This window comes from Coccinella septempunctata, chromosome 5, assembly GCF_907165205.1.
Source record: "Coccinella septempunctata chromosome 5, icCocSept1.1, whole genome shotgun sequence".
In the NCBI taxonomy this organism is placed as follows: domain Eukaryota; kingdom Metazoa; phylum Arthropoda; class Insecta; order Coleoptera; family Coccinellidae; genus Coccinella; species Coccinella septempunctata.
The window spans coordinates 21,309,080-21,322,101 of record NC_058193.1 but is presented as its reverse complement, the minus strand read 5'-3'; the positions used below and the strand labels follow the sequence as shown (position 1 = coordinate 21,322,101).

General features: G+C 34.2%; 1 protein-coding gene across 2 annotated transcripts in view; it reads right to left on the bottom strand.

Annotated features, from left to right (window-relative positions):
* Nucleotides 1-13,022, bottom strand: part of LOC123314513 (mushroom body large-type Kenyon cell-specific protein 1) — a 125,056-nt gene that overhangs the window by 19,854 nt on the left and 92,180 nt on the right. For both annotated transcript variants that reach the window (XM_044899840.1, XM_044899841.1), the window contains exons 4-5: nt 12,261-12,447; nt 11,945-12,179 (exon numbers count right to left, since the gene is read on the bottom strand). In XM_044899840.1, the coding sequence (XP_044755775.1) occupies nt 11,945-12,179; nt 12,261-12,447 (422 nt within the window). The remainder of the gene's footprint in view (nt 1-11,944; nt 12,180-12,260; nt 12,448-13,022) is intronic.

Here is a 13,022-nt window from a genome sequence, read left to right as displayed (position 1 = left end):
TCAGATGTTAAGATTGTGTTGAAACAGTTTTTAGCTCACGCAAAAACACTTGGACACAAAATCCAAGAGCTACTCAGTGACAATGGAGGAGAATTTGATTGTGAAACTGTCAAGGAGATCCTGGCTGAGAATGGAATTGTGCAGAGATTGACAGCACCATACACGCCAGAACAAAATGGAGGCAGTGAGAGAGAAAATCGAACAATTGTTGAAATGGCAAGGACTTTCAAGTACTCGAATAGTGAAGTAGAATTTCCAGATTCAATATGGGCAGAGCTTGTGATGTCAGCTATTTACATATTGAATAGAACAGGAAAATCGTCAGAAGACGGATTCACCCCGTTTGAGTTATGGTTCAAGAAGAAACCAAGAATTAAACATCTGCGTGTAATTGGTTCATCTTGCTTCGTTCACATACCAGCTGAAAAAAGGAAGAAAATGGACAAAAAGGCAGAAAAGGGATATCTTGTAGGATATGACGGAGATGAGCGTTATAGAGTCTACATTCCAAGCAACAACAAGGTAATTTTATCAAGAGATGTTCAATTCCAAGAGAGACTCAAAGAATGTGAAGAGCTAGTCAAGCTACCGTTGGAAGATAGAATTCAGGACCAGTTTGAAGAGAAAGAAAATAACTGGGAAGTACATTCTGAGGAAGAAGATGATGATGATCAACTTGAGAACACTGAAGAAAAGTTAACATTGGAAAGAAACTTGAGGGATCGGTCATCTTTGCAAAAACCAAGACATCTTGAAGATTACACAATGTTGATAGAGGAGTTCGCAAACCAAGTTACAGGTGATCTGGAGACCTATGAAGATGCCTTGCATAGCGACGATTTAGCAGAGTGGAAGAAAGCCATGGATCGTGAAATGTCATCCCTGAAAGAGAATCAGACCTGGACTTTAACAGAATCTTTCATTTCAGGGAAAGCTGAGAAAGAAATACAAAAATCCAACTCAAGAAGACGTAACCCGAGTAAAGAGAGTTTCATCGTAGAACCAAACATATTTCCATTAAACACTTCTTCATCAGAGAAAAAGTAACGGAGGGAAAATTGTTTATCCAACAGATCTCTACAGAGCATCAAGTTGCAGACATCATGACGAAGCCGTTGCAAAAAGAACGTTTGAAGATGTTATGTGCGAAGATGGGACTTATGTGAGAAGGGACAATGGACAGCATTGAGAATGCCACAGTATTTACCTCTTTATCTCACATATATCTGTTTTATTCAACTGTAATTTACAAGGGAAAGTGTTGAAATAATATGTAAATTTAAGTTGAATGATACTTCTGTATGAAAGTCTCATGTTCTATGTTCTATATTTTGTCAAGGAGAATGTATTTAGAGATTTTGAAAAGTGTGTATGTGTCGAGTTAGTCAAAAAAAAAAAGGAATGTAATAAAGTCAGACTTGTTGAACAGAAGTTCTTTTTTTACCAAAAATAGAAGACTTTAACATATTCTTCTTTTTTCATTTCATTAATATGGAAGTCAATTTCACCCCACCCACGTATATTATAGAGTTGAGCACAAATATTAAGAGGGTTCAAAATGAGAAAAATAACGTCTTACGTTATCTATAATTTTATATATATATATATATATTGGGAGTTAAATTTATCAATTATTACATATAATATATTAATTTATATATTTTTATATAATATGGGGTTTTCATTATAGGTAATTCAATTCAATCAGTTCGTCACTTCGGAAAGTCAGTAATTTTTTTATTCGTTAAACAGAAAAAAAAAATTAAAAATTTTTTTTCATTGAAGAACAAATATTCATTCATGTTATGAACTTTCCGAGGTGCAATTATCTCTTCTATGAATTTGCACATGAAGAAATTTCTCGAAAAGTTTCGCCATTGGCTACAATTCGTATCCTGGTGAAATTGAAAAACTCCTCTTAATATTAAAAACTATGTAAACTAACGACTGCTTTCAGGGGATATACATAAGTGTTTTAGGAATACGACATTCGATTTATACTGAAAACATTTTTCTTAGTTTGCTCTTTGAGTAAAATAGTTATTTCACCGCTAAGCGAATCGGTTGTGCTCATCCTCATATGTTCAGTGCGAAGTTTATTTAAAAATTTGCCATTTTTAAAAGTCGATTCTTTCGTCGAAACAAACGATTTCGAATAGATCACACATAAGTCTTGATAAATAAAATCGTTAACTCTATCCTATCAAATTTCGGGTAATCGCAAACCACCGAATACAGATACCTTTACCAACTGAAAAAACAAATGAAGCCACGGTACTTTTTCAGTGGCGCTATCGCATTGTTTACGAATTTTTTCGAACTTCCAGATTGCAAATACGTACTTTTACGAATAAATAACAACTGCTTCCTGGAAACACCAAAATAAATTTTGCTTATCAGATCATTTGGTTATTTATGGTCAGATAACAATAATTCCATGTCAAATTGGGCCGCTGTGTTCCGTATGTCGGCTCACGATCGGAGGATTTGAACCACAAAATGCACATTTGACCTTCATCGGTTTAATCATGAGACATTGCGACGTTCCATTTCGTTTTCCTTTGCAACGATTTTTCAGATATCGACATCCAACTGAACCATTTGATTTTAATAATACATGTGAAATTATCGAACAAAATGCTATGTATCTTCGATGTTGCAGTCCATTCCAGTAGAACAAAAACTCAGTTGAGATAAATGAAGTCATAGACATACTACGAGGTGGATCAGCAAAAAAGAACTTCCTTTCAATTTAAGCTGGTTTTAACATTTTCATGATATCTCTGATCTCTTCCATATACAGGATGATTCACCGCGATCGCCTATAAGAAGTTTATGGAAACTTTATCACAATTTTGAGCTGAAAGTAGGCATGGTTGCGTTTTCCACAATTAACTTTCTCATTTCAAATGGCACACTCAGTATATATTTGCATAGTTATAGATAGCTGATTTGATGGAAATTTCAACACTTTCCCATATCTCTGGTAAAAACTCAACTAAAAGCAGTTAATGAGTAATTCATAATGATTGTTTACTTCAATACAACCAGAATCCAGCAAGAAACAGCCTTATTTGATTGTTAGATAAAGTTGGGGAAGCCACGATGCTAAATTGGGATTTACTCGAGCGTCATGGAGACGGAGACCTAGTGGATTTTGAAGATAAGTTTCTATGATGTATGCACTATCAGTGGTGGGGAAAGCGTCTGCAGATTTTCAAAGATGTAAAAAAATCGTCAGGTGTACACACTTGAACGTGTCAGATTAATAAAATAAACTGTATATGCCCTACGTGTCTCTGATAATATAAATCCATGTTAATCTGAAAGTTTGAGTGTTGGGTCTGGATGAACGGAAAAGTTGGAAATGGTGAAAAATTTTCAGAACATATGTTAATTGTACCCAAAGGAAACTACCTTTCAAGAGACTGACAATTTCGACGTGGCGCATTTCCACAGCGGTACTTTGAAAATGCAAAAACAACTTACTTGGACAATACTCGAGCGTGTTAGATTTTCATACAGATGGTTGAACACGGTGTTGTAGACGTGTTTATCAATTAATCTGACACTAATCAGGGGAGTTTAAGATGATAACAATGATTTTTTCTTTAAATATCTCCGTCTCTGTATCTCTAATCGATTTTGTATTCATAATGGGAGTTGTAGATAATAAAATTCTATAAAAAATTTGTCTGAATTGATTTTATATACTGTCAACCGTTTACGAGCTAGAAGATGATGAAGGTGAGGAACTTAGTCATAGATGCGAAATAGCAATGTCAATGAAGAATCCCAGTTTAATGTACCTACATACGTTTGGACGTAGACAAATTTGTTTTTATGCGAAATTTGTAGAAAATAAGAATTAAATTGAGATGCATACTGCATACCACCAGCCGATATAAATATCAACAAGCGTTACGATCTGAATTGAACTGGCCAATTTGTCATCATCAGGACAACTGAAAAGAGAACGTTCCACCTTAGGAAAGCAGATGCTGACCATGGTTTCGGTCTCATTTGACCTCGTCAGAGCAACATAGCTTCTTCTCCGATAGAAAAACATTTGGAATTGATGAACCAGCGTACTGAATTAGAGGAATTATGGGACATAGGCCATTGTCTTCGTCTGGGTTTCGATCTGGAGGGGATTGAATCGGATCTCGTTTCATACTGGGTGGCGCTCGAGTACTATCGACAATACCAAAGAGTATCAACTCTTTGATAATACTTAGAAGCGTCTGCCAGTTTTTATATCAATCAATTCAAAACGTTTTTCCATCAGAAAAGAAACTTTGTTGCTCTGATGAGGTCAAATGAGACTGAAACCATGGTCAGCATCTGCTCCATTTAATTCTCTTGACGATGGCAAATTGGCTAGTTCAATTCATATAGTAACACTTGTCTCTTGTGTAATGAATATAGATATATATTCGATAGACAACTCAAAGTAAGACTTGTTGCTTCAAATACAAATTTCCACAATCCAGATTTGTCAATTTAGGAAATAAAGGATAAAATTAATGTTTCTTTGGCAGGGAGCGATTACTTACTTCGTAAAATAATATTGTTTTGCTTAGTGCAATAATATTAATCAAAAACTGCACGAACTTATTCAGTTACCTAATTCATCAACTTTTTATATAAAGGTTAACGGAAAATTTACAATTCAGCCTATAATAGGCGATAATTCAGTTCTTTCAACACGAATTTGAATGTAGCTAAATAATTATATAGTTTGGGGATTTTCCCGAATAATTCATGTGCCATTCTTATGAATAGGTAACTGATGTAAAAATCCCATCTAATTTGTTATTTTCAAAGGAACTTCTGAATTTCCAGTTATGAAATGTACCTCCAATATTCTAATTAACATCATAATTTCAATATGTATGCATGTACTGACGTACATAATTGAATGGTAATACACCATGAGAATAGATATTTATTCTAGCTGAGATTTTTGCGAATTGAATATTAGAAAATTATAGGATCTTCACAAAAATGATTTTTATTTTTGATTTATCTGCACTCTTTCGCAAATTGAAAGAATTATAATCAAGGTGAGAAATTCAACACACCTGTTCATTGGATTTGTGTTTTACTCGAAGACAAATCTCCCCTGTATGGTCTATAAGGGCTCATTTCTATTATTCGTTGGTAACCGCATTTGAGGGCCGTTCGATTTCCCGTGCACGTATTCCATTGGATTCGCATGATATGACAGTTTTCCTAATTGGTTGATACTTCTACCACATTTGGAGAAACGACTGAGTTAACGAATATTGAAAATGCACCCATAGAGGTTACAGACAATGAATATATTTCCCCCTTCCCAATTTAGAATTTACCTCTTATTGGTTGTAACTATTCAGCGACGTTATTTTTTTTTTTGATTCATGAGTTTTTGTCAATTTATGTAATAACAATAACATTTATGTAATAACAGAATTGTCATTACAGAAGAAATTTCTTCACTCTTTTCTCTTTTCACAGGGGTTATTTTAAATTTCGATGATTGATGATACAGGGTGAGTCTATGACACGAACAAATATCCTTACTTGTACACACTCGACAGTGTCAGATTTTTATACAGATGGTTAAACTCGGTGTTGCAGACGCATTAACCCATTAATCTGACATGAATCAGGGAGGGTTTTCTCAATCCGATAGTTTGAAGATGATAGCAAGGCAGTTATTGGAAATATACCCCTTCCTTTACCTCTAATCGTTTCTGTATTCATTATAAAAGTTGTAAACAACTATACAACTTTTGGCTGAAGCAAATTTACATACTTTTAACCATTTTCGAGTTAGAGGGCGATAAGGGCGAGAAGCTTAGCCACACATGCGAAAGGCTAAGGTTAATGTAGAAACCCAGTCTGATGTACTTTCATCGCCATATATCTCAAAAAAAAATTGCTTCGGACAAAATTTGTAGAAAATGTTATGCTCTACAACTTTTATAATGAGTGAAAGAAGATTCGAGTTATTGTTTTACACTTGTTTGTAAGGTTATTTCTGATTTCAATGATTCTGTCGAACAAATTTAGACATCTAGTTTATTTATGACATCATTTTTATTTTTACTTAGTGAAAATTTTTTGAAAATTGTAAAATGTTTCTGAGTCGATTGTTCTGCCCCCAAAATTCTGTAGAAAATTTTCCACAGAAACTGTTACTAACGGGCTTAAGACTCAAATGATTGAATTATATGAAAAAAAAAAACAGATATGGGTATAATTGACAAGTTATAATTTCATTGGTTTGAATTGCAAAATTGAGAAAACTCAAAACAAGATTGTGTGAGCAAGTTAGATTCCAATCATTTCTCTCAAAAATCACTTTTCATCAGTTATGATAGGCGGAGTACAAAATATAGGCCACTTTACAGAGAATGGAGGATATTTATTTTATCACTAACGACCGAACCTGTATTACTTTTTGAAAGATAATTTCTAGATAATAATGGTAGGTACCATGAAAATATGGGATGAATAAAACAAAAATACATAATGCACTTTCAAAACAAACGTGGCACTACCTATATGAAATTTGAATATTCAGTATGAGCCTTTTAAGATTCCGCACCATCATAATACTCGATGCCTGATTCCTTATTTGAAAAACCACCCTGCAATAAGTTTTAAAAAATTGTCCCACAATCCTTATCACAGTTGTATATTGCAGAAATACTAAGAAATTTTTTTATTTGAAAGGGCAACCCAACCCTAATTTTTTGTGTCAATAATGGATAGACTTTTTTTTGCTGAGTATGCTGAGGAGTATAGGGTATGAGGTAAGGAATGAAATAGTTAAATTTAATGTTGTGTTAAATTAATTGATTGTCTGGAATTTTCTTAACCTAATTTATTTAAGTCAAATATAAGACGTTTCGGGTTCGGGCCCTTTTTCAATCTTTATTTTAACAATTTCCAAATCTTCTGCTTACAGTGCATGTGTCTTCATTCTTCATTTTGTAATATGATAACTTTGTTACAAAATGAAGAATGTGTCTTCATTCTTCATTTTGTAACAAAGTTATCATATTACAAAATGAAGAATGAAGACACATGCACTATAAGCAGAAGATTTGGAAATTGTTGAAATAAAGATTGAAAAAGGGCCCGAACCCGAAACGTCTTTTATTTGACTTAAATAAATTAGGTTAAGAAAATTCCAGACAATCAATTAATTTAACACGACAATAAACTGGTGGAATAAATATATCAACAAAGTTAAATTTATTGAATTGGAATTCGATTTTTTTTTTTGTATTTTGAGGTCAATGAAATACCGACAATTTAGGAGTGATACACTGTCATTTTTCTTGTGTAGTAAATGATGAAAAAACAAAACCGTTTCAATAATTACATCTCCATTTATTTTTGTGATTTCAGATAATTGATCAATTAGGTACTACCGTACGAAATAGGGATATCTTTCACAACACTCCTATGTCATGTAATGACCTAAAAATACATAGGGACAGTAGAAGTTCGAATTTAATTAGAGGAATAATTTCATCCTTAAAATGAAGAAAGGGTTGAAAAAAAATTTATCAGTGACCAAATCAATCTCAGCAACAAAATGTCCATCCATTTTTGGCACAATAATTTATATTTGCCATTTAAAAATTTTTTAACTAATTTCCATCCTTCATTGAGGGTAACCAACTTCTCAATTACACATGGAAAGATGCGAAATTCGAAGGTAACAATTATTCATCTGTGCAGTTGACTACAAAATAATAAATATCGAAGTAGGGCTGAAGGGCACTCAATGTTTATTGTTAAAAAAATAGTTGGGGAGCAGAAGAGGGAAATTCGGGATTTACTCCAGCGTGTCAGATTAATATAAGGGGACATACCTTGGACCCTGTAGAGTACCTCTACCAAAAATTAGACCTGTATATCGGGGGAATTGTCTACGACACCCTGTCAGAATAGTAAAAATAAAAACGATCATTGTACATACTCGAGCGTGTCAGATTAAGATATATGTAGTTAATTACATGTTGAAAAGTATATATTCTCTTAATCTGACAATTTAAGCGTGTCGAAAATGTGTGGGAGGGCGCCAAAGTTTCAAAAAAAAACGTCACGTGTACATTCTCGATCGCGGTGGCCTTTTTTCTTATTTTGAAACTAATGATTCAAGAATAACGGAAAAAATATAATCTTACAGCTTAAGCAAGCCGAAACAATAAAAATTGGCCATAAAGGTCACAAAAATCAGTTTTTTTGAATTATCTCCTTCCCTGGGCTTCAAATCTTTTTCGCATTGATTATAAAAGTTGTAGAGCATAACATTTTCTACAAATTTTGTCCCAAGCAATTTTTTCTACGTTGAAAATTTTTTGAGATATATGGCGATTAATGCGAGGTGTTTAGCGATACATGCTGAAGCGAAAATTCACTCGTTGGAAAATAGTACATTCTAAGGTTCAGTCACAGACAACACTAAAATTTTCATGGCTAATTTTGAAATTGTTATCATAGAAATACCTTGTCATTTTGACAATTGGATGAATGTAGATAAGACTAGGATTCAACATTGACCTTGCCCTTTCGCATGTGTGGCTAAGCTTCTCGCCCTCTAACTCGAGAACGGTTAAGAGTATGAAAAATTACTTCAGACAAAAGTTATGTAGAATTTTATTATCTACAACTTTCATAATGATCACAAAAACGATTAGAGGTACAGGGAGGAAAATATTCGAAAAAAATGATTTTTATCATCTTCAAAGTGTCAGATTAAGAAAAGCCCCCTGATTAGTGTCTGATTGATGGGACAACACGTCTACAACACCCAGATTTACCATCTGTATGAAAATCTGACACGCTCGAGTATTTACAAGTAACGATTTTTTTTACATATTCAAAGGACCGCTCGACCGCTGTGACCTTGCGTCACGTCCAAATTGTCAGTCCCTTGAAAAGTAGCTTCCTTTGGGTCCAATTAACATATCCTCCAAAAATCTGACAGGCTGGAAAAATTTTTTTTTACCATTTTCAACTCTTCCGTACGGCCAGTCCCACCGCGCAAACTGTCAGATAAGCATGAATTCATTATCAGATATACGTAGAGCATATACAGTATCCCAATATGACACGCTCGAGTATGTACACCTGACGATTTTTTTTTACATTTTTGAGACCCTGCAGACGCTTTCCCCACCGCTGAAAGTGCATACATCATAGAAACCTTTTTTTTTCCACCATCTAATCTTCAAAATCCACTAGGTCTTCACGACGCTCGATTAAATCCCGATATAGCATCGTCGGCTTCCCAACTAAAAAGGAACCAAACTTTAAAATATCCCTTAAAAGGCACTACCTAATATCATTTCCGTCTCTATCTAAATCATAAAATATTGACAAAGAAGTCGGAGGCGATTACAAAATTTCTTACGAAAATATGATGTCTTTTCATAATAAATTCATGCTGGGCGAAGCAGAATGCATTCATTTTGAAATTCCACAAAGGCCAATGAATCATTACATAAGCATCCTTAATGCATACCAGTGTTCGTGATACAGAAGACGCTTTTTTCCGGACGAGCATCGCTATCAATTGAACGCGGTCTGCATCATTCTCCACCGGTTCCTTGAACCCCCCGTCGGGACAAAAATTTCCCGGTTAATTCGAAGCTCAGTTCCGTTTTGTCAGAACCGCAGCAAATATTTGAATAGAGCCGGGGCAGATAATCCAGCGGCCAAGATTAATGTTTTCCTGCTTTCAGAGGTCGCCTTTTGTTTTTGAAAAATTGTTTAATTAAAAAAAGTGGGACATTGCGATGCGATTTTGCAACTCTATTTGTACAGCGCGATCTAGATAACAAAAAATGCATTGAGTTTAATGAAAAACAAAATTTACAGAATGATTAAAGGCTGCATAACGATAACAGGAGAGTCCTGACCGATAAATTTATTTGCTTCATTGAAAAAATGCCTCGCATTAACAGGGACGTATCCGTGGATTGTCATCGGTGATTTATGGACTCCCCATGAAATATTATTTTCCAATGAGTATTGATTCGGCTGACCTTATTCCCATGTAATTTCAACAATAAGTGAATCGAAAGAATCAAAAATTGCGTCACCTATTCGAGAATGATGCAGTACAAAACCTCTGTGTTTTCCAGTAGGGAAAAAACACTCATTGGAAATATAGGGTGTTCCATATAACCTTATGAAACTAGTTAAATAAAAATTTTCGAATCTCTCTAGAAAAAGATGTGTTTCGACGAAGATTTTAATTCTTTTTTTCCATACCCCTTACATATAAAATTTTCAATGGAAAGTATTCGTCTTGTCAAGTTTAGTGCCTCATCCTTTCGAAAGTCTTTTAGGAAAAACAATAACCTATTTATTGTCGATGACCAATCAGCATTCCATAACAGAATTTAATATTGCTCACTCTAAGTTATTAGGTATTATGCGACTTTTGTTAGAATTTTTTTAATTTGTGACATACGTGATTAATTTGATGTTTTGTGATATTCAATTTTCAGCCTTCAAAATTGTTGATTGGAAGAACCGTGGATGCTGCGGTCATATGCTACCTGTTTTTGAACCAAATTTTAAATTCAATACTTTTGAGAGAAAATTTATTTATTAATGTGGACTGTGAAAATCTTTTATGAAATAGCATTAAGGGGGAGTAGTACATACGATTCGGAATCAAGACGATCGACATTGGTTGCTTTACGGATGCTACCCCAAATACGAAAATTTGTCACATCTTTGAGCAATAACCTGAATTACATACGAGTGAGTTGAAAAGTAGAAATTACCACGTGAGAAGTCATATTAATTAGGAATACTGAATAATTTTCAGATATTCCTGAATATCGCTATGAAAATATTTGCAATATATAAAGAATTGAATCACCGATGTCACCCCCATCGTTATTTTTATGGAAACATGTCAAAAACAGTCGAAATTTTGACATTTAAGTTCAAATTTTTTTTTCTCATAAAAAAACAACTAAATTAGAAAAAAAAGAGACGGGGTGACATCAAGAGATTTTTGAGGTATTACTTCCCCTCAGTGCTGAGAATTTTATGAATTAAAAGTAGTTCGATAATACAGAATTTCCTTTGAAACAAAAAATAATGAGGAGTTACCAAATATCAGATAAACCGCCAATTTAATATCCTTCAAATGAATAATCCTAATAAAACCCGCCACTGGTGATGGAAATGTCAGCCATGATTTTATCGAATCCAGGCGAGGCTGCTATTGACCCCTTTTAGATTAAAAGATGGGAGTTCATTTAACTCGACACTTTTTGCAATTTTTAAAGAATATGTATCTAAGTTTAAGACAATAGTTCATTTCAGCGTACTTTGCCACTGGCTGAAGATATCGGAAATTAATTTGTTATTTGTTTTATTTTTCATCACAATTGCCAATACAAGCCTCGCCGTAATTCAGTTTGTTCACACAATGCATACTTCAATTCAATTGTTAGTATGATTTGTTATGTGAAATTTCCGATAAAATGTTCTCTCGATCTTAATGACTGAAAATTAATATGAAATTGCTCCAAATCAGGTTGCTCTTACTTTGAGACCAATTTCCAGAGTCGATGCAACGATATTTCTACCAGTAACTAATATATCGAATAGAAATGTGAAAATTCAGTAAATTGAAAATCTAAAGTTAACAGTAGTTTCTGAAAACTACAGATTCTATCTATTGCTTCATTATGGTTTCTGTATTCATGGTCTTGTGGCTCTCGAGATTTTTCATCTTCAATGAGTTCAACTGTACATTTTGTCAAAATTGATTATTTCTTAGCCAGCAGGAATCAGTAGGAGAAGTTGTGCAATCAGTATGGTATTTCGATTTTCGGTGGGTGAATAGAACGTGAATTTTTCAATCGAAGTCAAAATTTTCTCCCCTATGAATATTGTATAATGCAACACTCACTTAAAAATCTGCTTAGTATCCAACGTTGGTATCCTAACATTATTTGACACTCTATCTGCACTGTTGCTGCTCCCTTTGCTCAAGTCTAAGGGTTGTTCACCACTACTCTTGTCTACCTCAGGGGCTAACCTTTCGTTTTGAAAAGATCTTGCTACATTGGCTAAATACCAGCTTTGGTTGAGCATACTGGGGTAAAAAGGAAGATGTGCATTGGTTGCTCCTGGGGAATTGCCACCTGCAAACAAATGAGTACTCATAATGAAGTAGACCCTTGCCCGATTTCGAAATTTTGATTTGAAAATTGATTTTGCTTTACCATTTTTCAGTTGACCAGAGAAAGCAGCAACTGCCAACGCCATGCTCTCTATCGTGGTCATGTTTGGTGGTAAAGGAAAGTTTTGGGGTTGGTGATTGTTGTTCAATTTGTAGGATGGTGTTAAAGATGCTGGGGTCTCGTTGTCGCTGTGGCTGTCTGAGGAGTCCGATTCTGAATATCGGGGACTCTGTAACAGAAATTAGTCGATGAGTATGGAATTTCATCGATGAATTATCATGAAAATGAAACATTGATAGAACGAGCTTTGAAAGGATCATTGAAAACGGGGAAAATTTTAAATATTAATAAACTATTTTCTAACGTCCAGTTTCATAATCAAATTTGAAGTCACTTTCAGCTTGAAGCTTTCTTTACTGCCATTTTAAGAAGGGTTAAAGAAAGCTTTAAAATTAAATGGACTTTAGGTTTGAATTATGGAACCGGCTGTAAGGCTCTGCCAAAAAAAATTGCTGAATGCCACTGTCAAGATTAAAATATTTGACAATAATTGTTACCAGATTCATTACGGTAAGTCTATAGATAAAATGTTTCATTAAATATTTGACTACGTAGAGTGCTCTGTTCAATTTTGTTACTGTTGAAATTTCCTTAGGACTTGCTTTCTTAAGTGAAGAATGACTAAATTGTTTTCGGGAATCTTTTCTTTTTGTAGATAAGAACAATAAATCAAGAAGTCCCATAATATGTATCCACAATGTATCCACAACCCACGATGTATTGCCTTTTAGGCATTTTCCTCTA